General features: G+C 49.2%; 1 protein-coding gene across 4 annotated transcripts in view; it reads right to left on the reverse strand.

Moving 5' to 3' along the window:
- Nucleotides 1-24,532, reverse strand: part of ZDHHC14 (zinc finger DHHC-type palmitoyltransferase 14) — a 178,331-nt gene extending 153,799 nt beyond the window's left edge. For 2 of the 4 annotated variants that reach the window (XM_036316403.1, XM_036316404.1), the window contains exon 1: nt 23,958-24,202. In XM_036316403.1, the coding sequence (XP_036172296.1) occupies nt 23,958-24,202 (245 nt within the window). Of the gene's footprint in view, nt 1-23,957 lie in introns of all 4 variants that reach the window. The other 2 variants (XM_036316406.1, XM_036316405.1) reach the window with 2 other exon arrangements.
- Between the last annotated feature and the right edge of the window lie 1,135 nt (nt 24,533-25,667).

Below are 25,667 nucleotides of genomic sequence, written 5' to 3' on the forward strand. Positions count from 1 at the left end.
CCGGCCCGTTTGAAATGAATAAAACTAAAAAAAAAAAAAAGACCGTACCCTTTTATGTAATGATGTTTACTTTGAATTTATATTAGTTCACACAAACACTCCATGGATGCTTTTGTTCTGGCCCTCTGGTCCAGTTTTAGAACCCATTGTGGCCCTCGAGTCAAAAAGTTTGCCCACCCCTGTTCTAAGGTGAGACCCAAAAGATTTAAAACGCTTCCTGGGGAATCTGTATCAACTGTAGTGTACGGGCCACTGGCCTCGCCCATTTCCTCCCAGCCATGGGTGCCTATGGTGTTAAAGACGGAGTTAAATCTCTTGCTCAAGCAGGTAGCACTGCACCCACCACTTCCTTCACCTGTCACCCTGCAGGACGGAACTGGGCTTGTCTGATGTGACAACTTCCTCAGAAAGTTCAACCAGCTTTCACTTCCTTGCCAGTTCTTCTTAAGGTGCCTAATCATTGAGTTTGTATGAGGTTGTTTTTCAAAATTATATCTGGCTCAAAAGTCTGCAAGCTTTTATATATTAGTTCTGACTTTTTCTTTCAGAAGTCATTTCTTCACACAAAATACGCTGCAATAAACCCAGTCAGTTTACTAGAGAAGCATTCCTTATGGCAGTGATGGCGAACCTTTTGAGCTCGGCGTGTCAGCATTTTGAAAAACCCTAACTTAACTCTAGTGCCGTGTCACCTATAGAAATTTTTTGATATTTGCAACCATAGTAAAACAAAGACTTATATTTTTGATATTTATTTTATATATTTAAATGCCATTTAACAAAGAAAAATCAACCAAAAAAATGAGTTCGCGTGTCACCTCTGACACGCGTGTCATAGGTCCGCCATCACTGCCCTATGGTCAAATAGCCCGAATGACATCGCAGAGTCTATCTACCCATTCCCACTTTGGTGAAGGGTGATCCTATATAATAAAAGGCTAATATGCAAACTGACTGAATGGCAGAACAACCGGTTATGACGCACACTGACCACCAGGGGGCAGACACTCAACGCAGGAGCTACCCCCTGGTGGTCAGTGCACTTCCACAGGGGGAGTGCCGCTCAGCCAGAAGCCAGGCTCATGGCTGGCGAGCGCAGCACCGGTGGCTGGAGCCTCTCCCGCCTCCGCAGCAGTCAGACATCCACCGAGGGCTCCTGGACTGCGAGAGGGCGCAGGCCAGGCTAAGGGACCCCTCCCCTTACCAAGTGCAAGAATTTCATGCACCAGGCCTCTAGGTAGAAAATAAGAACAATGTATTTCTTGATGCAATTTGGCCAACTTTGGGGACATAGAGGATCCCAAGCAGAAGAGAAAAACAGATGCCACTGGGAAGAGGCAGCTCCTGGTCTCAAACAGAAGCCAGCAGGAGGAGCCTGGGAGCAGTGCCACGCGAGCCCCACTTTCGACAGGCCCTGGAAGCGCTTTCAGAACAGCTGTCCGGGAGAGAGACCAACCTCTCCCTGGGGCTGCCACGTGCCCTTGGAGGACACAGGAAAGCAGAGAATTACTGTCACAGGATGACTGGGAAGGTGAAGGAAAGAAGAAAAGAAAACCTGAAAAGAATAAGAAAATTGAACCGTGACCTCCTGGTTCAAAGGTCAAGCTCAACCACTGGGCCACGGTGGCCAGGCCACACTCCAGTTCTTACTAGCTGGGTGGCTATGGGCTGGTCGCCCACCCGCTCTGAGTGACAAGAACATTGTAGGCCATTTATTCTAAGGACATGTGATATGTGCGAAAATTCCTGGCCCACAAGGGACACCTGTTACATTTATGAAAACACAGTTATATATCCAGGCATTTCCAACCCAAGGTTAAGAGCCATGCTTCTGACGTGACAAGCAAGTGTACACACTAACACTTGGTCCCTGGGAACCCGACAAGCAGGACTCAGCTCCCCTGCCCTGCAGGCAGGCAGCCTCTTCTGCACGTGGGGACCCAGCACCGCAGGAGAATGGGGAGGGGGCAGAGGAGCAGCACGGAGCAGGGCCCACGGCCGCTGCACAGAACGCACTGAACAAAGCGTTATAGCGAAGGGGCTCTACCTACATTCAGACATCACGGAATCATATCTTTATTTCCATAATTTTCCATCAGGGAGGAATGTCCTGCTTTATTTTTTATGGAAATGTCTTATTTTAATAAAAATATTTATAAAATAATAATTTTCAGACAGCTGGAAATAAACCATGTTGAAGAAGAAATGACTTCCTGAAATGGACACAAAGGTGCCCGGTAAGTTAGTGAGGGAGCAGCCAGGACTCTGCCAGCAAACCCCTGTCTTAAACAGACAGTCCTAACTCAGCAACCGAATCCCACCCAATTCTCAGAGCAAAATCTTCCTCTAAGTACACACCTGTGGACCCTCAAGGGTGAGGAATGGCCAAGCAGACACACAAGTCCCTCTGACTTCAGGCCCCTTTTAACCTGCTCGCGCTTCCCCGTGCACTTCTCGGCGCCGTTCCCTCCCGGGTCCGGGTCCTGCACCAGCCCTCACATCCCAGCTGCTTCCTGCTCAGAGCTCAGGGCTGGAGGGAAGGCGATGAACTGCTGCACACTCCGGAGCTGGTACGATCGATGCAAAACTGAACGCATGACCTCTCCCACTGGGAACCAATACTTATAGAGTGTCCCTCGCAAGGACAAGGCTCAACTCAACAAACAAATCCAGGGGTGTATTATCCCAATTAGAAGGAGCAACGGAGAGGAAAAGAAAGGGGTGGTCGCAGTGGGAGTGGAGCTGCAGGGTAATCACCCAGCATTCTCAATCAACACCCCGTCTGAGACAGCCTGCACGGGGCACACGCGAACCCCTCTCCACAGCACCGAGTCATTAGGGAGCCGGAACAAAACCTCTCTGCTGTGCCGTGCTTTACGCTGAAGGTCAGTCTTTATGTCCAAGCACCGACCACACATGCCATGTGGAAGCATGACCAAGCGGTGATAATAAATAATCATTTATATTTAAGTAAGTCACTGCTCATAGCTCGGCTCCCTGTGCAGATATGCACTGTGGTTTTCCTCACCCTCACCACATACGTTCCACACCATATCACCAGCATCATCAATGCAGGCTCTGGGACAGGTTCGCTGACCACATGTCCACACTCCAAAAGAGGAAAGACTCCTGAAAAGCAACGCTTTGGAGCCTACTTGGGGAAGCTCGTGCACTGGACCTGGGTGAGTAAAAACGTTCCCCGATGGGTTTCTCTCCTTGTGTCATGTTTCTGGAGTCAGACCCTAAGGTAATATGGTCCTGAGCGACTTCGAATACAAACCGTTTTTAATGAGTCGAAAAAATAAATAAATAAAATGGAGGTGATTCGGCTCCATTGCTCATGGCACCCCAAGGCTGAGCTCCCCCACTTCTAAAGGCACGTGTGTAAGCGCTGTGCGTAGATGGACTGGGGTACTGGACCCCACCCACTGCCTTAGTTCCCTTGGGCAGCTTCATTCATTAACTCTTAACTCTCCATGGGAAAACCTATCAATGGCAAAAGAGTGCATGAGGAAGAGGAGAAATCTGAGCAAGCAAACGAAGAAGGTGCCTATTTTCACAGTGATTCTGTACATCTAAAATATGCAAAAATAAAACAGTTATTTAAAAACAAGCTATCGAAGCAAAGAAACGGATCCAACTTCTATTTAGCGTGTAGGAGCCAAGCACAGCGCTCAATGCTGCCAGGTACGTGTTCTCCTCAAAGAGCCGCCAGGAAGCTGCCAGAAGCTGCTGTTACCCCACTTTTAGAGAAAAGCGAGGCTCGGGCAGCTGTACCCTGAGGGCAGTGGGGAGAAACTCTCCATAGAGCAGCTCACGGATGTCCCCGCAGGCTCAGTACTGGGAACCCCAACAAACAAAACACCGCTGTTAGTGCAGGGGCATGGACTGCCTTTTAGCAAACACCGTTCGCCACTTTCTGAAAATCCTATTCTTAGGGACAGCAAGCTCTCACAATAGATGGCTTCATCTGTCTTCTCAGCGGTAAAATGGGATGATAACAGTACCTACTGCGAGGTGGTGTGAGGATGAAGTAACATAACGCACGGAAGCCCTTACAGGCACCTGGCACTTACAGGCAAGCCACACTGGGAAACATCCTCGTGCTCGTGTGCCCACCTGTGCGGTCCGTGCCAGCACCTGTCTGAGCTGGTGCTGGTGCCAGTGGTGGCTCAGCAGGTGCCCAGGCCGGGCAATCGGCACTCTGAGCGGGCCTGCCGCCTTCCATGGCCCCTTTCATCCTCCAGCACCGGTGGCTGAGAGTGTGTGTGTGACGGTGTCACATCAGCTAATGAGATCATGCTTGCTAAACTAAGACAAGCTAATGAGCTCGGCTTAGCTAATTAGCTCTACAGGAATGAGCTTTCTTCGCCGGTGAATCGGAAGACCCCAAGTTAATGCATATGCTGGTTGTTGAAAACTGGGAGCGCACTTTGCCAGAGATAACGGACAGAGCTCTGTCAGGCCGGCCCCACGGCCCTTTTCACCTTTAAGCAAGGGAGCAGGTGCAGAGGGCCGGTCCCAGCTCTGTGGGCAGGAAGAGGGAGACTGACTGTCGTCCCCTCTCCTAGGTGCCGGGTTGTGTGAGGATCAAAAGTGGAAGAAAAAATAAACAAAATAAACATCAGAAACTATTCCATCCCAACCTAACTACAGGACCACGAATTTCACAAAATGAATGCTTCAGTTCATCACCCGCAAGCTTACTCACTTTCATTATGGCTGGCGACATATCAAAATGGTATTTGCTGAAAGGGACAAAAGAGAGAAATTTTGTGAAAACCCCTTTCCCATCCAAAAGTGCCTATTAGGAAATCTGTTGGCATGTCCCTGTATGTGCGAAGAGCTTTCATGAAAGCAGGCGCTCAGAGAGAAGCCACGCCTGTGCCCTCGGGGGAGATCAGCGTAATTTTTATTGTGGAATGCAACGAGACCAGGCCAGGGAGCAGGAGTAACGACGCACCACCAGCCTGAGAGTGTCAGTATCTACATGAGGATGAAATGACGGCCGCGCAGCACTTTTCCCAGGAGGAACACAAGCTTAAAACAAGCAATTATCAAGAGTGTCACGGTGAAGACATTCGTTGACAGTTATGAGGATGGAGACCATCACACCCCCTAGGCCATCTGAGTCCCCTTCCTGACGTTGAGAAGGGCTGACTCGGTGGGAAAGCCCCTGAGGACCATCAGAAGATGAGCAGCCCCCTACCTCCGCTGGCAGGCAGCTGAGCGGCCTGGCGAAAGCCACCTCGCCTCCTGGGCCTTCGGTCTCCTCTGCAAAACGGGGAACCCTTCCCAGTTGTACCCCTACACGATCCGAGGGTCCCACAGACAGCTGGTGAGAGTCTAGAATACAGTTTACAGACACATGGACTAGAGTCAACACTAATCATGAAAAAAGCATTTGAAAAGCACCCATTTTTACGTACTTTCTTGCTTCTATAGAAGGCGTTTAGATGTCCATTATTTGCAACACCCATGTTTCTATCTGTCTCGGACCTCTGTGTCTAAACACTGGGTTATACTGACGGTCACTTCCATGCCTCCGGCCCATACACAGTGAAGTAGGCGTATGTAAACACTGTGTGCATGGGAACCTGGACGTGGATGTGCCTGCCTGGAAGGCAGGTTTGGGTTGGCCCCGCCACTCCAGGGCATCACCTGTTTTAATGCAATTCCAGAAGCACTGATTTAGTGCCTACTGTGTACCACACACTAGTACCAGATGCACAGGACCCAACAGCAGTCCGACAGGCCGTGGGCTCAGTGAGCTCCCAGCTGGCAGATGATGAAGGTGGGCACACAGGGCAGGCACCAGAGATGCAGGAGGAGGGTGCTGGGTCACCTTCAGGAAGGCTGCAGGCAACATGCGTGCCTGAGTGAGACCAGGAAAGCCAGGGGTGTGCATCTCAGAGGTGCAGGGTTGGAAGGGGGAGGAGTGTGGGTGGAGGACCCAGCAGGAGTGCCGACAGGAGGTGTGAGGACCTGATGTCCATGGGACATGGCGGCAGGGTCCAGGGTGCTAGGCTGTGGCACAGTGTTTGTCAGCTTGCAGGCTGGGGGTCATGAATTCAATTTACTGGGCCAGAAACATTATTTAAGTGAACTAGTCTAGAATAAAGCATTAGAACTGAATAAAATAGAGCTCAGCACACGTGCTGCTTCGGGAACTTTTCATCTCTATTGTGTGTGCGTGTGCGTGTGCGTGTGCGTGTGCGTGTGCGTGTGTGTGTGTGTGCGCGTGCATGGCGCACTCTGGATTTCCATGATGACTGCTTGGTGTGGCTCACTCTCTCAAAGTCTGAAAAAGACGCTGGTCAGCTATCCAGGCATCATCCCCATTGCCCATTGCCACCTTCCAGGGTACAGAGCACAGTGGTGATCCTGGCACTAAAGACGATACAGCATTCTCACAGGGGGAGGGCGGGACTAAAGACCATGACAGCATTCTCACAGGGGGAGGGTGGGACCATGACAGCATTCTCACAGGGGAGGACACAAACACGGGCTTGAGGGCTGGGCTGGCACTCTGCTTCTATCCCAAGAACTATCTAGAGCAAGACCTCCACGAATTATATCCAGAGCCAACCACACATGGTTTAGGACATCAGCAGGGCAGGGGTGTGAAATATAGAGAAAAATGCAGCTTCAATCAGCTTATTCAGAATTTGGCAACTGGAAAAACATAAGGTTTTTTTTTTACAATTTAGTTTAGTATACAAATTACGTTGGGTGGTGGGGAGGGGGGCTGGCCACATGAATTTCTTAGTGTTTATGGCTTTTTAAAGAAATCCTCACCCAAGGATATGCTTATTGATTTTAGAGAGAGGGGAAAGGAGAGGAAAACACCAATGCGAGAGAGAACATCAATTGGTTGCCCTCTGCATGCACCCCAACTGGGGAGCGAACCCACAACCTAGGCCTGTGCCCTGACTGGGAATCAAACCCCCAAACTTTCGGCGTACAGGAGGATGCTCTAACCAACTGCACCCCACTGGCCAGGGCGTGCTTACAGCTTCTGAAGGCTTTAATCCAGCCCTGGTGGAGACAACACAACTGATTCTGAGCAAAACCCTCCTTGCACCAAATGTCATCATCCCCATCCCTTTCCACCCTGGGCCTGTGTCAACAGCAGGCACGGTGAGTGGCACCAGGACGACGGTCGCCCAGACAGCCTGGCCGCTGGAAAGGGGTTCACAGAGAATAGGGACGAGCAGGTGTGGCCTCAAAAAGGTTGTGACATGCGAGGGAAGGTGCACAGGGAGAGCGACTATCTGGGCTGGCTCCAGCCCCAAGAGAGGCTCCAGAAGGGGAAAGTGCATGGACAACGAGAGATTCTGGTTCCAGAACTTTCTTCTTCACGAGCCTACTAAGCTTCTGGGGGTTCTATTGTCTTCATATGAGTGACAATTAGCCAATAAGTGCCTTTTACCTTTGAATCAAGAACCTTAAGAAGAAAAAGGCATGAATTATAAGAAGAGATCAAAGCCCATCTAAAGAAAGGGCACAGACCTGCAACTACACAGAACAGATGGAAACACCTTTACTTTTTATCTCACGGCACAGTGCTCACGGAGACTCAGAAAATACTAACCTTGGCCCTGACAACAGACCTTAGCACCTCAATTTTCCCAGCACATACGTACTCTGCAGTACATGGCACCCTGTGCTTGGCATGCAATAACTGCTCAACAAATATTTCTAGAGTAAAAAGACCAAGGTATATTAGAAACAGTAAAAGAAGAGTGAAAAATTCATGAAGAAAGACATGGAAAACATAAGCCTGAAAGAATGGAAATGGATCCCTTGCCCAAAAGGCTGCATTCACCTATCTGTCTAAGTGCTGTAATCAGGAAGGCGGGGCTGATGGGCCATCTGAGAAGAGCCATCGCGGGTTCCCTTCCAGAACATCACAGGGCTTCATCGGCGTCGGAATCATCGTGATCAATGTCTGAGGCCAGACACTCCCAGCAGAACCACTTTTCTTTGGAGGCTGACTTAACCTAATTGACTGTGGGCACTGTGGGAATAAGCAAGCTAGGTGCCAGCGCGGCACTTTCTGTCCACCGCACAGACGCAGCCCGGCTCGCCTCCCCCGGCGCTGGTCGGCGGAGATGTCGGGAGCAGCCTCGCTGCTGGAAGAATCAGTATGGCTACCGAATGCCTTTCTCCGACAAAGACAGAAAATAAATGAGAACAGCAAAGTCTGTTCTAAAATAAAGAGAAATAGTATGATTTCACACACTCTAATGCAATCCTATAAAACATGCCCACAGTCTTGCAAACTCAAAAGACACAGCACTTCTTTAAGGTTTTTTCTAGAGCGTCAGTAATACTCCCAGGATTCTATCTTAGGTGGAAAGAGAGGCAGAAACCATGAAATCTTTTAAAACCTTCTTTGGGAAGACAGGGTTATCACACACTGTGAAGGAAATTTAGCTACACGTCAGATTCAGCCTGGATTCCGGCCTCATTTTCCCTTTCTCTCCCCAAATGCAGGCTGGCTCACAGGCCCCGAGATGCAGACCCAGAGGGGACGGAGCAGCCACAGCCCAGGCTGTAGGGCCTGTCCTCCACCAGCCGGCCACTGCCCTACCCTGAATCTGTGTCCAGTCCTAGTCCCACATCCCCACCCTGATCTTGTCATGCTGCCTACACCAGAGGCCCTCTTCTGCAACCCTCCAGAACTAGAGCCCGGCCGGGCACTTTTGGGCCCCACCAGCCCGGTCCCCCTGGGCACAAAGCTTCTTGCTGGCCCCGCCATCCATGGCACACCTCCCTGTCTCCAAACTCTACCAAATTAAGTTACCAGAGCCGCCCTCATCCCATCTGTTGCCTGCCAGGCTGGTTCCCTCTCCCCCACCAATGCCTGGGTCATCCCACTGGCCAGTGGAGCTATGCAACATCCAACTGCCGTTACCTGTAGTGGACACTGTTGTGAGCCAGACGGATGACCCCTCCTGCCCTCAACACACCCACCGTCTATTATTTCAGGGCGGAAGCATTACTCCCCCGGCCGCTGGGATGCTGGCCTCTGCTAGTGTGGGCCAAGTCTCTCTCAGGAAACTGCCTGCAACTGGAGAGCTACCTGGTCCAAGGTCCTGCCCCTGCCGGGGCAGCGCACAACAATGGCCGCTTGTGCAGGAGAGAAAGGGGCTGCTGCTCCTGGCCTGGCAGACCAGCAGGAGCCCTAACTGCGCTGCACCTGCCCAGCGCTGCGCCCTGCACTCCCACAGGTGTCAATCCGAGAGCAGCTCCTGGAGAAAGTCCTGCAGGCAAACCTCTGTCAGGGTCAGCGTCCTGGGGACCTACCCGTGCTGTTCACCAGGCCAGTCTATCCTTTAGGTCCTCTGACTCCTCTCATTGGAATGCCTCGGGATTCACAGAGAACTAACGGGTCCATTTCATGCACCGTTTTATGGTGTCTGATGAACAAGCCCTTCTCAGGGGATGTATGAAAGTCTCCAGCATTTCAAATCCAGTTTAATATGAGCACCTACAAGGATGGAAGAACAACTACAGACAGAACAATGGCCGCCCAAAGACGTCCATGTCTTAATCCCTGGAATTTGGGAATAAGTAACTTTACACTGCAAAAGGGACTCTGATGAAATACGGACTGAGATGGGGAATTACCCTGGGCCATGGGGATGGGCCCAACCTAGTTGCCGGGGTTCTTCAAAGTAGAGAGCTTTTCCTGGCTGCAGTCAGAGGGAGATGTGGCTGCAGTCAGAGGGAGGAGGGAGATGTGGCTGCAGTCAGAGGGAGGAGGGAGATGTGGCTGCAGTCAGAGGGAGGAGGGAGATGTGGCTGCAGTCAGAGGGAGGAGGGAGATGTGGCTGCAGTCAGAGGGAGGAGGGAGATGTGGCTGCAGTCAGAGGGAGGAGGGAGATGTGGCTGCAGTCAGAGGGAGGAGGGAGATGTGGCTGCAGTCAGAGGGAGATGTGGCTGCAGTCAGAGGGAGATGTGGCTGCAGTCAGAAGGAGGAGGGAGATGTGGCTGCAGAAGACAGGCTCAGAGTGCTGGACCATCCACCAATGGAGAGGGGGGCACATGTCAGCTCTAGAAGCTAGAAAAGACTCCCCAGAAAACAGCGCAGCCCTGCTGACACCCCGATGCCAGTCCAGGGAGACCTGTGCCAGATGGTACCTATGGCACTGTAAGATAATCAACTTGTGGTGTTTCAGGGCACTAACTCTGTGTATGTGTGTTAATTTGGCAATAATAGAAGAAAGAGAAGGAGAATGAAAAATAACTCATTTATTTCCACACTTTATCTCCCCTTTTCTGCTTGATCAGGGCTACCCTTCAGGTAAGCCTGAGATCATTCTTGAAAACACCAACCAGGATCAACTCTGGGTAACAGGAACAACGCTGGTCCTGGATAAGTAATAACTTTATGATGATGAGTGGGCTTCTCTAACTATCAGTATCTATTTACCTTTAAAAAGACAAGAGCATGCCTTTTGAATTATCTGTGCAAAATACGCTTATAGCTAATGAAATAGGAACACAAACTCAGTCTTTCTCCTAGACAGAGCAGTAATCACCATTGATGTGTGTGTGTGAGGACCATGCTGGAATTTAATTTGCACGGGTTGCTCTCTGAAAAAAGCAGGAAAATTTATATCAAGTTAGCAAATGTGAGATAATCTGAGTAAAAAATTCTTCTCCCTGGTTAGAAAGACAAATAAACTATATATAGTTGCAGAATTTCACTTGACTTTGGCTTATATGTTCAAAAATGCCCTTATCGGCCATCAAGAATGTGGGTATGGGAAATACATGACATTAAAAGACCCCAAAATAGTAGTATTCAAGATGACAAATTGTGTTGATTTATAAATCCGAGGCCCACTCGAAAGCTCAGATCACTGGGCGCCAGGAGCTGTCCGGGTGCCCGCTGCAGGCAGCCTGGCTCTGCAGACGCAAGGCCACCACCGGCTGTTGTTGGAAAGGCCCTGGTGGGGGAGACGCGTGGCGGGGAGGTGAGCCAGCTTCATCGTCACCCGGAGAAGAGTGAGCACCCCGCAAACAACAGTCAGTGTCGAAGCGGCGCCCTTCCCAGGGCTGTTTCCACGCTCAGCCCTCTCCTAATCAACAGGCCGGCGCTACGCAGAGACCTTAGAGAAAGAGATGCGCGTGTGTCACTCTTAATCCATTGCGAGAAGAACAGAAAGGCCTTGGACACTAATCTTAACCGTTTCGTGTGGCTTTTCTTTCCACACAATGTGTTATCCCTGTAAGAGTAACAGCTTAGATGGGAACTCAAGAAAGGAAGCTGGGACTGTGGTCCAGGCATGGGATGATGAGGGCCTAGATCACTAGGACTCAAACTTCTTTCCCTCTGGGACACGCGTGGCAAAGGACACCCCTCAAAGAGCTGTGGGGTTGGCACAGTGGTGGCTGCATTATCCAGCTGCAACCCCTTTCTCTCCTACTCCGGGCACACTGGAATGAAGCATGAGTGAGCTTTAACTTTACTGTAATTTTGAGAAATTCCCCAGCTTTAGCGCTGCAAGGTTAGCATTGTTAGTCACACACTAACTGCTGCACCTCCAAACCAGTCTCAACACTTCATTGGAGGATTTCTGGCAGAAAGTCCTCCAGTTACTACAGCTGTCTAGCAACGCTCCCCAAAATGCAACAGCTTGAAAACAACATTTTGCTCACGAATCTGCAACATGGGCAGAGCTCGGCAGAGATGGCTCACGTCTGCTCTGTTCAGCTTCGACTGGGACGCTATGTGAACCATGGAACCACGTGAGGGTTCACTCACTCACATTCTGCCTCTGGGCCATGAACCTCACACAACCAGAGGCTCGGATAGCTGGGGGTCCATGGGCACCTCTATCTCTATGTGGCCTGGAGTCTCTCAGTGGTTCTCAACCTTCCTAATGCCGCGACCCTTTAATACAGTTCCTCATGTTGTGGTGACCCCCAATTTCATTGTTACAAATTGAACATAATTAAAGCATAGTGATTAATCACAAAAACAATAGGTAATTCTATATGTGTTTTCCGATGGTCTTAGGCGACCCCTGTGAAAGGGTCGTTCGACCCCCAAAGGGGTCGCGACCCACAGGTTGAGAACCGCTGCTCTACGTGATCAGTGTGTCATGTAGCTATAATCCTAAAACGACAGCTCCAGCTCGGGGCTCCAAAGGTTCATTGAGAGAGAGAAGGAGAGAGAGAGAGAGAGAGAGAGAGAGAGAAGGAGGAGGAGGAGGAGGAGGAGGAGGAGGAGGAGGAGGAGGAGGAGGAGGAGGAGGAGGAAGAGGAGGAGAGGGGAGGAGAGGGGGGGGGAGGGGGGGGGAGGGGAGGGGAGGGGAGGGGAGGGGAGGCCATGCACTAGTTTCATCTCTTTGAAAGTAATGGAGGAAAATGAAAATAAAAAGACAACAGACTTTGTCAAGGTAGTACTGGGGACACACATTTTGCAGACCTACTTTATTTCTATTACCTGAACAAGGAGAGCCAGTAATTTCTCATCTCAGCAAGTAGAACGAATGACCCTAATAGACCCCAGCATTTTGTGATAAAATAAGCTGTTTCTCTGTATTTGTGAGAAGTTTCTGAAAATCACAAAGGATCACAGACTTCTGGAGCTTAAATGCTTTCCCGAGGGAGACCACCATTCCTCCACTGACAAAGTTATCTCAAAGCAAACCATCCAGCCAGGCCCATGGGCCACACCCTCCCTTATCAGCCACCTTCCCACTGTCACATTCTGATGGCTCACAACAGCAAGACCAGTTCCCATGGATTTTGAGGTCAGCAATTTTTAAAATCCAGTTTAAAGACGTATGTAAAGTATTGTATCCCTGTTTGTTTTTTTTCAAACGATGTGTTCTGTCAAAATGTGCTTAAAATGTCCTAAAATAAAAAAGGTCTCTTTAGTATTGAAAGAAAGCCTACTTCAAAAATCTCTAGAAATGGACAGGGAAGTGTATTCTAATGGTATGTTAGCTCTTAGCTGTGAAGGTCCAAGGAGGTAGAGGCAAAAATCGGCCTAAATTAAGGAGAGTGCAACTTCTACAGATTGGAAGAATGGAGTTAAGAGAAAGGGACACACACACACACACACACACACACACACACACACACACACCTGTCACTGTTCTCTTCATCCTGGGCCTGATCTTGGCAGAGGAAGAGATTGTCTGTCATGTACAGCATCAGGGAGACAGAAGAGTCTGTAAGGGCTGAGGGCTGGCTGGTTCGACTGGAAGTCCCTTCTATCAGCACTGCCAACTACAGCCAGCTACCTGAGAAGAGGTTGGTAATACAACCTTAATTACAAGTTCTCTGAGGGGCTGTATCTAAACTAGACAGGAGATCAGAGAAGAGCTTCCAAATCCAAAGTATTGTAAGTGAGGGAGGAAAAGTGAAAGCCTTCTTTCAAAATCAATGAGAAACTAGCATCAAATTAAACTATGAAGATGGAATTCGTGATAAAGTACTTCACTCATCATAAAATTTTATAATTCTTTAAATCTTGCTCTTAAATGTATACAACTTCAATGATTAGTTGATAGTCATAATTTATCATTTGGATAAATATTTTATTATCATATAAAAGCATAATGGAATTAATCCCTTGCTAAACTCTATTTCAGTAATGCAGGCCTAGGCATTGAGTCTGGATGTCATAGACATTGCTAGGACACATTTAAGAAGAAATTAAAATCCATGGAGAGGAGGCCTTGCATATCCTACCCTTTAAATGATAGTAAATGCCAAGAATCGGTGAGAAGTCAAAGAAAGAAAGATCAGCAAGAGTATGAAGAATACATTGAGCATATTTATACAAATCAAATATTACAGCAATAAGAACTGGTTACATACATAAACACCAACAATCTGAGAAACACAATAGTAAGTTTTTCAAAATCGCAAATTGATCATGGTAAGTATAATCACTGCACTCTAACAATGAGAGCAAGTGGTATCAGCTACAGAAGCGCTGTTTTTAAAACATATCAGGGAACTGAGGCTGCCAAGAAGTCTAAATATGTCAAGCCCTTCCCCCCGCAAACAAAGGCCAGCATCTGCTTTCATTCCTAGTAAACTGGCAGGAAGTACAGAAATCCACCATAGACAGGAGTAAGGAGAAACCAGGAAAATTTTTAAACAAGTTTAGTGGCCATGTGTGGACTGCCACATGGATTAGAATCCCACGGAACCTCAGCCACAGAGTAAGTCTGCACCACCAGCCAGCTCTTTCCAATGGTTCGTCACGAAGCACAGCAAGAGCACACCAAAGGCTGGGGCAGGGCAGGGGAGCTGAGAGACATCTTCCCTGAGGCCTATGGGAACTTCCCCAAGGGTAAGGCAGGAGTCAGAACATAAAACTGAACAAATCTCCCTTAGGTGCTTCAGGCCTTCACCCAGGGCCTGCAGCAGTCTCCACAAGCTGAGGCCAGGCCGCTGGGCAGTAAGAGATGTCCTGAGGTATAGAAAGTTGGGGCTGGGCTGAAAACAAAGAAAGCTACCAGTAACCCAAAAAGCTGGCATTCTGGCTGACAAAGAAATCTTCCAGTTCTGTGAGCTGGCCTTCGGCTGTGGAATGTAAAGAAATCTTCAGAGTTTAGACAGGGCTCAGATTCCACTCCCTGCTAACGGAAAAGTCCTGATACTTCCCTCAAAACACCTACAGTCAGTGATTAAGTGAATCTAACCAAAGCTTTGGCAAAACCCACACTCATTTCAATTATAAATGAGATTGACTCAGCCCAACCACCAGTGCCCTGATAGAAGAGCTTGCCCTTTTAGATGACTACAGCCTCAGCTCTAGCCTGTTTGGCTCAGTGAATAGAGCAACGGCCTGCAGACCAAAGAGTCCCAGGTTAGACCCGGTAAAGGGCATGTGCCTTGGTTACAGGCTCACCCGGCCCTGGTCAGGGGCAGGAAGCAATCAATCCATGTGTTTCTCTCACACTAATGTTTCTCTCTGTCTTTCCCCCTCTCATCCACTCTCTCCAAAAGATCAATGGGAAAATATTCTCAGGCGAGGATTAGCAAAAATAAATAAATAAATACAGCCTCTACAATTCTTTTATGCACAACATCTGTTACTCTATCAAAAATTATGAGGCACACAAAAAGAGTTTTATAACCCATAATCAAGAGAAGAAATAGCGCGGAGCAACTAAGATGGCGGCATAGGTAAATACCGGGAAATTGTCGCCTCACACAACAATTGAAAATTACCGCAAAGGACTGAGCAAACATCATCCAGAACAACAGGAAGGCTGGCTGAGTGTAAATTCTACAACTAGAAGGAAAGAAAAGCACGCTGAGAGCCAGAGGCGCTGCGGAGGTGAAGTGCAGAGGTACGGCGGCTCGCGCGCGCGCGAGGAAAGGGGGTAGCACCTGAGGACGCGGCTGTCTTTTTGAATCACAAGCTCCTGACTGCTCTGAACTCCGGTTCTGGGAAGTCTCTGGGGACCCAGGGCTCATACGGGGAGAGGCTGGTCTGTCCGGCAGCGGGCGAACTTGAGGGCGGCTTTCCCTCAGAAGTGCTTGCAGCCGTTACCGGGACACTGAGACGCGCGACTCCGGGCGGAGAATCGGCCATAGCTGCTTTCTCCGCCCTTTGACTCCCTGAGACCCCGCCCCACCCAGGCTGCGGCAGAGGCTTTTGCATGTGAATGTACCTAACTGCAGCCGAACCAGGCAGACCCTGAACTTCCAAGAGAAGGCCCAAGGCCCCGCAGCGGCTTGCATTGCTTCACAGCTGAGCCTCTTCGTGGCTCCTGCTGTGTGGCCTCAGGCAGAGGCTGAATTAGCACCTCCTTAGATCCAGGAGCCACTGTACCCAGTGGTCAGAGGGGGTCCATCCAGACTGCAACTCCTCAGATCCATAAGGGACACACTCAGGGAGCAGACTCAGTGAGCACCAAAGCCCCACTGAAGCAAGTCTTGCCCCAGAAGGGTGTCTTCAGCACAGAAGTTCTCCCACTTTAGACACAGCTGATTCTCACAGCCAATTGGCCTGGAGGTCAATTCCTCCCAGTGAGTCTACAACAACCAAGGCACCAAGAGTGCACCAAGAGTGTCCACCCCAGGTAACTGGGGAGGCTGAGCTACTGGGCCCTACAGGACACCTGGCGCACAGGGCCACTCTATCAACACAGGGAAGCTGCCAAAATGCGGAGACAAAGAAACAGGTCACAAATGGCAGAAATGGAGGAAAGTAAACGACTGGATATAGAGTTCAAGGCCACATTTATAAGGTTTTTCAAGAATTTTATGGAAACCGCCGATAAATTTAATGAATCCCTCAATAAGTATAGTGAGACCATGGAGGACATGAAAAAGGACCAACTAGAAATTAAGCATACACTGACTGAAATAAAGAATAATTTACAGAGATCCAGCAGCAGACAAGAGGATCCCAAGAATCAAGTCAAAGATTTGAAATACAAAGAAACAAAAAATACCCAACCGAAAAAGAAAAAAGAAAAGAGATTCCAAAAATATGAAGATAGTGTAAGGAACCTCTGGGACAACTTCAAGCGTACCAACATCAGAATTATAGGGGTACCAGAAGGAGAGAGAGGGCAAGATATTGAAAACCTTTTTGAAGAAATAATGACAGAAAACTTCCCCTACCTGGTGAAAGAAATGGACTTACAAGTCCAGGAAGCGCAGAGAACCCCAAACAAAAGGAATCCAAGGAGGACCACACCAAGACACATCATAATTAAAATGCCAAGAGCAAAAGATAAAGAGAGAATCTTAAAAGCAGCAAGAGAAAGACAGTCAGTTACCTACAAGGGAGTACCCATACGACTGTCAGCTGATTTCTCAACAGAAACCATGCAGGCCAGAAGAGACTGGCAAGAAATATTCAAAGTGATGAATAGCAAGAACCTGCAACCAAGATTACTTTATCCAGCAAAGCTATCATTCAGAATAGAAGGTCAGATAAAGAGCTTCACGGATAAGAAAAAGCTAAAGGAGTTCATCACCACCAAACCAGCATTATATGAAATGCTGAAAGGTATTCTTTAAGAAGAGGAAGAAGAAAAAGGAACTCTTACCATTTGCCACAGCATGGATGGAACTGGAGAGCGGATAAATACCACATGATCTCACTCATTTGTGGAATATAATGAACAACATAAGCTGATGAACAAGGACTGATCCAGAGACGGAGAGGCATTGATTGGACTGTCGGGACTTGGAGGGAAGGTAGGGGAGGGTGGGGGTAAGGGGGAAAGATCAACCAAAGGACTTATATGCAAGCATATAGGCCTAATCAATGGACATGGACAACGGGGGGGGGGGGGGGTGAGGGCATGAGCGGGAGTGGGGGGGTGGGGGGTAGAGGGTAACGTGGGGACAAGGACACATATGTAATATCTTAATCAATAAAAAATATATTAAAAAAAAAAAAAAGAGAGAAGAAATAGCAAAAGAAGCAGACCCAGAGATAACATAGATACTGGAATCATTAGACAAGGATTTTAAAGTCACTACAAAAAATGTTAAATTATTCAGTAGAAAATAAGGACAGGAACAGATGGGGAATTTCATCAGAAGAATGAAAATTATTTTTTAAACTATATTAAAAAAACTATTTGTAAAATAGACAAATGTTCAAAATAAAAAATATGATATCAAAAATGGCTCAACATAGACATAGCAGAGAAAAGGATCAAGTAAACTTGAAGACACACTAATAGGAATTATTCAAACTAAAACACAAAGAGGAAAAAAAATGGCATCAAGTATCCAAGATGTATGGGACTATATGAAATAGTATCACATATAAATAAATGGAGTTTCAGGAGAGGAAAGGGGATAAAAGATATTCTGATGAAAGATATTAATCCACAGATTCAAGAAGCCTCAGCAAACTCCAAGCAGGATAAATATCAAGAAAACCACACCTCAGCATGTCATTGTTCTGCTGTCGAAAACAAAAGATAAAGAGAAAATCAGCTGGGACAAAAACTGACAGGGGGAAATGCTAAAAATAATAGTGAACTGCTCATAAGAAATAAAAGAGGCCATATTTATGGAAGAATTAAACAAAAACATTTAGATGGTCCCCAACTCTTATCTGAGCCCAATTCCTAAGTGTAACTAATTATAAGTATCTACTGAGCACTATTTTCCCTTTCCTAACAACCCCACCTACAAAAGAATAAATGTACTTCCTTAAAACGCTTAATTTAAATTTTCCTGCCAAGACATAATAACTTTGCCATGAATAAATTATGTGTAACACTATCCTGCAAAATAAAAATCTCCAGATTACACAGTTATGGCCCATTAAATTATTCACCATCACTATCATAGAGTCATTTTCTGAATGATTTGGTATTCACTTCCCACTAGCTGCAACTGAACACAATAAAACCTAAGTAATGGACAGTATCCTTCTAAGCTTTATCAGGTGAACTCAAGTATCTGAAGTCAAGAATCTATAAAATGCTAAATTATTCTAGGTGCTGATGGTTGTTAGGTAACGTTCATACATGTCACAGATCACTTTATTGCTTAACACAGTAGTTATATAAGAAAAAACTAGAAAGAAGTCTTGGTGAGCCAAGAGAACACCCCAGCTCTATCATTAGTTTTCTAAGTAACAAAAAAAAAGTTTTTATTTTCTCTGCTTCAATTAATGCATTTGTAAAGGCGTGATACTTGATTCTGAATTCCGAAGAACTATATCAAATAGTTCAAGTTTCTAAGGCAAATATGTTCTATAAGACATTATTAATTATCAACTTTATTAGTGTTCACTTTACAAAATGAGAAACTGAAGACAAAAGTTTTTTTTCAGTGTTTCAATATTAGCATTATTTCATTCAGCAATGAAGATATTACTGAGAACCTGCCATTTACCAGGATGCATCAGCAAATGGAGTCCCTACCCTCAGGAAAATTACATGTGTTGCTCATACACACAAAGGCAAGGGTCCATGCCCTCATGCCAAGAAATCATTAATAAGGTTTTGAAGCAACCTACGATTTGCATGGGGCCATAGTGGGTTATGAAATGTCCTTGACACCAGGTACTAATGTTCAGTGGTGAGGTCCTAATGGCCATCAACCCCATGGGGTTCCACGATGCACAGCATGGCCAGCATTCGGACAGAAAAAGATTGGGCATTTTCTGGATGTTTTCTGAGGTGTTAGAGAATTTGATGCCGTTCTGAAGAGGATGGTTGAAAAAAGATGGGATGCTTACATGTTATAAGAGCAATACCTTCTGCTAGATAATAAAGGCCCTCTCATCTGCAAAGGAGAAATTATTGGAAATGGCGCTTTTGTTTATGGGGACAGTCCTTTGTTCCGTCTTCAAGGTGACTACCAATTATTCATCAATTACAGCAGGTCCTCAAAATATGCCAATTTCGTTCAACGTCGTTCATGAAAATGTTGAGGAGATGCCATATGCCACAGAAACTTAATTCTTGTTTATATCAGTTAGCTTATGTTTCAATTGGTTTCATTATCCATTTTGCTTAAAGTCACAGAACCTATCAAGGAGGACGTAAAGTGGGAACTTACTGTACTTCAGAGGTGATTAGCCAAAGGTGGAAGAGGAGTAGGAAGAGGAGGAGGAGGAATACATACGGCTTTTAAAAAAAAATCATCAATAGACTTCTAGTGATGAAAAATTAGAGACTGTTCCCACATTCTCAAGTGTTTGAATTCTAGTAACACCTCCAAACTGTCCATGGTGACTGGGAGGCATTCAAGGGCACGATCTGAGCAGGCCTCCCCTCACCTCCCAGGATGCTCCTGAAAACAGGAATCTGCTCTGCCTCCCAGTTCATCTCCTTCTTCCTGCCCTTGTGATCAAGAGACTATGAAATGCCAATATTTCAGGACCAAAGACTTTATTTTCAACTCGAAACAGCAGCAGACGTGTGTGTGTGTATGTGTGTGTGTGTGTAGACAGAAACTGGCAATGCTCACTGATCTTTCCCACTGCAATCATGGGGATGTGAGATGAGGACAGTGCAGGGAGTCTCTGATGAGCCAGCCCTCCAGGAGCAGCAAGCTGTCTCCGTAGCTGCAACCAGCATCCCCCCTTCCCTCTTAAATACAGCTGTGAGATGTGTCGCTTTGCATCCACACTCCATCTGGTGAATAAAAGATGCCAAAAGACAAATAGCCCTGCCCTACTTGGAAAAGATGGGGAGTTGCATCAGGTTGCTCCTAGTAGCGCTCTTTCCTGTTTCCACGGTTCTGAGATGGCAGCTCCCAAAATGGAAATGAAATCCAGTCCTCGCTTCTTGCAGGCTTGCTCAGTGCTCTTCTTCAGGGTCTGGAAAAGGACGGACCCCAGCCATCCCTGCAGGACCCACTCTGAAGGGACAAGGGTGAAGCCACTCCTCAGAGGCCTTTATTTTAAGCACAGACTCCGCAGTTCTGCATTTTCAGCCCTAATAAGCTGTCACTGTCATGCTTGCTTATTAACCCACATTCCCCGTCCTTCCAAGGCTCTCAGAGGGGGAAAGCAGAGTCCTCTAGAGGCTATTTCTAAGGTTTCCTCTATCAGAGGCACTGTTTATTGAGCACTTGCTATTCTCCATCAGACACTGTACTAAGTACACATGTTCATTTAATCTTCACAGCATTTAAAGAAAGATATTATTAATCCCATTGAATAGACTGGGAAGCTGGGGCTTTAAAAAGTCAAATAATTTGCCCAGGGTCATTCTTCTGGTAAGAATCTTGGGAATTGTCCATCCAAAATCCATGCCCCACTGCTGTGTATCGAAGGAAGAGCAGCACCGGGGGCCAGAGAGGCCGCTGGCTTTGCAGTCAGAGCCCTGCCGCTAGTTACTGTGCAATCTCAGCGGTGTTTAAGCTCTCCAAGCCTCCGTCACTTCCTCTCCGGGGTGGGAAGAGTGATTCCTCCCCTGCCTTTCTCCCAGGGTGGAGGACAGGAACAGCACCTGTTGCTGCGCTCCGGAAGTTCACTTCCCTGGCACGGACCTCCTCATCCGTCTGTTCAAGGTTGGGAATGAGAGAGACGGGCAGGGAGTCCCAGGATAAGGAGGCCTAAAACTAACTTTAGAAGTTACATGTCTTCTTTTCAAAATTTGAATTTGCCTTTGTGTAACTGTATGGGAAAGCATAGGATCTAATGTTTGAAAACAAATTCTACTAATGTTAACATTATCTAGACAAGAAATCAATCAAAATAGGCAAGCACATTGTATGTGCTCAATAACTAACTAAAGAAAGGGCAGAGGAATCAGGCAGGACGCAGACAAAACCAGCATTTTGTCTGGATCGCTTTTATTTTAGCCTCTTTGTATTTCATTACCTATGCATGTAGCTAATTGGTTCCCTGAGTCTCTATCAAATTAATTTAGCCAAAGTTATTTTCACTCTACAATTAGCAATGACAAAGAACTTAAAAGCAATACAAATATTATTTGCCAAACCATCATATTCTATAGTCTGAACAGCCCTATGTTTTTTCTCAACTGAGGCATCATGATAGGATGGGTCTACCTTCTTGAAATTTCAAATTGCCTAATTAAGCAACACTCATGGAGACCAAACAGACACACACACACACACACACACACACACACACACACACAGCTGATATAAAAATGAAGCTGCCAACAGCAGCTAACAAAACCCCAGGGCACATGTTGATTCCTACAGCCATCAGTTAGCACAATGCTGATGCAGAGAAGGATCCATGACAGCCTGCTAATGAGGACTTTTGGGAACTCTTGGAAGAAAGAAGGGAAGATGAATTTATGATGGTTTAGCTCAACTAAGTGTTTGAACGAAGAAAATAAAAAGTGGTAACTAATAATTGGTGTTGGGGGACCCCTAACCATACAGTGGGGATTTGGGTAATATAGCAAATGAAATACTCCTCCTACATGAAAGACACTTGTGGCTGATGCTCTGCAACACAATCACAAAATTAACCCGTTTTCTCCATTTTCTCCGCTCTTAAAATTGCTAAAAGGAGCAAAAATGCCAAAATAGATCCCTTCCAAACTTTTCTTTTACTATATTTGTGTACTGATTTCAGAGAGGAAGGGAGAGGGAGAGAGAGAAACATCAGTGATGACAGAGAATCACTGATCAGCTGCCTCCTGGACGCCCCCTACTGGGGATGGAGCCTGCAACCAGGGCATGTGCCCTAACCTGGAATCTAACCTTGACCTCCTGGTTCATAGGTCAACGCTCAACCACTGAGCCATGGCAGCTGGGCCCTTTAAAACTTTTTTAACAGTAGGAACATAGTGAATACTCTCCATCTACAGTAAATGACCACCTGTAATGAAAGCCACCATTAATTAGAATGATGGCATTCATTTCTATGCAACCACATGGCATCATCATTCCAGTGCCTGAATTTAAGTCTCAGAATGCAAACTCACCGGGCACATCTCGCCCCCTCCTCAGTTCCCAGGTCTGTAAGGACAAGGGCGGCTCCGGATGAGGACAGCAGCAGAAGGGACAGAGCATTTCTCCTGCCATTTCTAAAGCCCCGTCACAACCTTCCCCTCCTGTCCCCAGGTCCCCCGACAGACTCCACCACCTAGTCTCAACTGCGCACAAAAGTTAGCCTGCTAGGAGAGACCTGGGTATTTTACACAGTCAAAATGGAGGACTTGTGTGTGAAAAGAACCTGGGGGTGGAGAGCAGCTTAGAACGAGCTCTCTCTCCTCACCTGTTCTAACTCAATCCTGTTAAAACTGTTCACCACAGTCAGAGACAAAGTGTTTCCCCACAGAGGGCCTTCAGTACTACATTGGTACACTGTCGAGAGAGCACTGATTGAGACAGCATTTTGAATATCAAACTTCAGGCACAAAATCAGAGCCTATTAATACTAATCAGAAACAGAAGTAAAGAAAGACAGGGTTTTAATTAACTCTATCCAACAGAAGGAGATAAAAGGGTATGATGCCCCATAACAATCAGGATATGGGAAGCACAAAAAACTCCCAGGAATACACTGCTTTTTTGATTCTGGGGGGAAGTAGCTACAACTTTCATTGAGCATAAGATACCAGGAATTACGTAAGCGGCTGCACTGCAAATGTTGGCCCCAATAAGAGCAATTGAAATCGATTCTGGAATGTGGTTAAACTGCTTTATCTAATACCATTAATAAATACGAAGATCTTTCATTAGTTGGACAGTTGATCTTCCTGAAGACAGCCAAGACTTACATGCACTTTTGTTCCAGATAAAAGCGCTCAAGTCCCAAAGTACAGCTCCTGGAATGAGAAAGTTCCAGGCAGGGCCACACTTCTCCTGGACAGGTCTAAAGTCTCCTTCCACCTGTTCCCGGATTCGGGAGGGGGAGGCCAGGTGTTTGTTTGGAACACTGGCTGTTGAACGTTTTTTAAAAAGTGGACCTTTTAGAAATATCGTGGTAAATCAGAAATTGTTGTGCAAGAGTGAACGTCTAAGCAGAACGAAAAATGACGTTCCCCTTCCGGGCCACACTGGGCGGCCTGCACTTTGAAACCTCGAATGACCAGGACTCGTCATTATTCAGCAAAGGTACGCACCGTCGGACACGCAGTCCCCCGAGCTTAACAAGGTGCCCTACAGCTTGTGCGCAAGAAGGGAAGTCGCTTCTCTTTACCCCTGACCTGAGACTGTGCCTCGTCCCGCTTCCCGCAGGTTACATCTGGGTTTGCTAGTCTCCAAACTACACAGAGACAGCGCCAAGAGTCGCCACCTGCGCGGTGCCACCCAACCCGGGAGGCAGCAAGGCTGGTGCACCTTACAAGTGTCTCCACGCCCCGCGCCTTCCTCCCAGGGCCGACCCAGAAGCAAACACCTTCCACAGAAAAAGAGGGAGAGAGGGCTTGCATTATATAACAATATTCCGTAGATAAAGCTTCTAGAAAACGAAAGTACCGAGGGGAAGGGAGGGGAGGGGAGGGGCGGGGAGGCGAGGGGAGCCCGCGTGGGGAGCTTTCCCCGCCACTTACTCGAAGGCGAAGAAGAGCCCGCTGGTGACCAGGATGAGGACGAGCGTCAGGTAGAAGACGCCCGTCTGCCGGGCCATCATGATCCTCCCGTTGCAGAAGAACTTGTTTCTTCCCGGGAAGACCTCCCATTTCCTCCGGGCCGGGATCTTCTTCTTCTTGTGGGGCGACTCCATGGGGGAGGAGCTGTGGGTGCTGATCTGACTGTACTCGCAGTCTTTCATGGGCCCGCCGCCGCCGGGAGACATCCACGAGGGAAGCCGGCGTGGGGCGCACGCCCCCCGAAGCCCCCCGGCCGCGCGGGCCCCGCCGAGCCACGACCGCCGCCGGCCGCCCGGCCGCCCCTCGAGCCGCGGCGCGGCGACCCCTAGGCGGGATCCGAGCTCGGTGACAACTTTGCGGAGGACGCCCAGGCTGGCCCCGCGGGGAGCCCCGCTCTCATCGCCGGGTCCCCAGCCCGGAGGGACGCTGCTCGCCCGCAGCCCGCGGGGGCGCTCAGTCGCTTCCAGCCCGCGTGCCGGGGCGCCGGGCCCCCGCGGGGCGCGTGGGGCGCGTGGGGCTGCCTGGCCGCCCCCGTGCTCGCCGCGCGCCCGCCCCCTCGCTCCGCTGCACGCCCGGCCCCGCCGCCCCCGGGCCGCCGGCCGCGCCTAGGCTCCGGCCCCGCCGCCCCGCGAGCGCTGCGTCCGGGGAGAACACGAGGCGGCGGCCGCGGAGCCGGCTCGCTCGGGAGCCACTTGTGCGCCTCGGCCAGGTTCAGTCTAATCCTCCCTCGCGGCGGCGGGTCTTCCCCAGGAGAGAGATGGGAACTGGGAGGCCGCTCGCGGCACCGGCCACCCCTCCAGGGGTGGGGACACCCCGCACGTTATTCGGTCCGGAGCGGGCTCGGCGACACCGGGAGCGGCTCGCGCGGCGACCCCGCGCCAGCGCCTGGCAGCGACGCTGAGCCCGCGGCCCCCGCGCGGGGCTGCCGGTCGTGGCGGCGGCGGGCGGGCTGCGCGGCCAGGGCCCCTCGCTCCCGCCTGTCCCGCCGGAGCCGGGCGGCGCGGAGGGCCGCGGGGGCGGAGGAGCGCGTCTCAGGCCGCGGGGCGAGCGCCACAGACACTTGTTTGCAAGGCTCAGCCCGGCGCGCGCCGCGCTCGGAGCGGGTCCGCCTCCTGCCGGCCGGGTGGGCGGCGGCCCGCGCTGCGCCCTCGCGGCTCCTCCTTCCGCTCCTCCTCTCTCTGCGGAGCCCCGCACCGGCCGGGCCGGGGACCGGAGCCCGGCTCCCTCCGGCATCGCCCGAGGACGTGGACCCCCGCGGCGCGCGCTCTCCGCCAGGCTCCTGGCCGCCCCCGTCCCTCCCCCGGGTTCCCGGCAGCAGCTGCAGCCTCGAAACACACCAGCCCCTTCTAGCGACTCTGGGGACCCGAGGACCCCGCGCGGAGAGGTGACCCTCCCGGGCCTGCCAGGCACTTCCTCCTGCCCCCCTAGCGGGGCGCGTGGCCGAGCGGCCGAGCTGCGGGTGGCTTTAGTGCTGCTCGGGAGTGGGGTGGAGGGGGGCCTGGTGACGAGACAGGCCGGACGCCGGGATGAGCTGCGGGCAGGGGTCTCGGGCCAGGTTTCGGGGATCCCCACCGGGAGGCGAGGACAGCGGAGCGGTCTGGGCCGCTTCCGGGCCTGGCCCCTGCCTCCCGCCCGGAGGACCAGCCCGGAGGCTTGTTTTGCGTGGGCTGC

Source organism: Myotis myotis, unplaced genomic scaffold (assembly GCF_014108235.1).
Source record: "Myotis myotis isolate mMyoMyo1 unplaced genomic scaffold, mMyoMyo1.p scaffold_m19_p_7, whole genome shotgun sequence".
Classification (NCBI taxonomy): Eukaryota; Metazoa; Chordata; class Mammalia; order Chiroptera; family Vespertilionidae; genus Myotis; species Myotis myotis.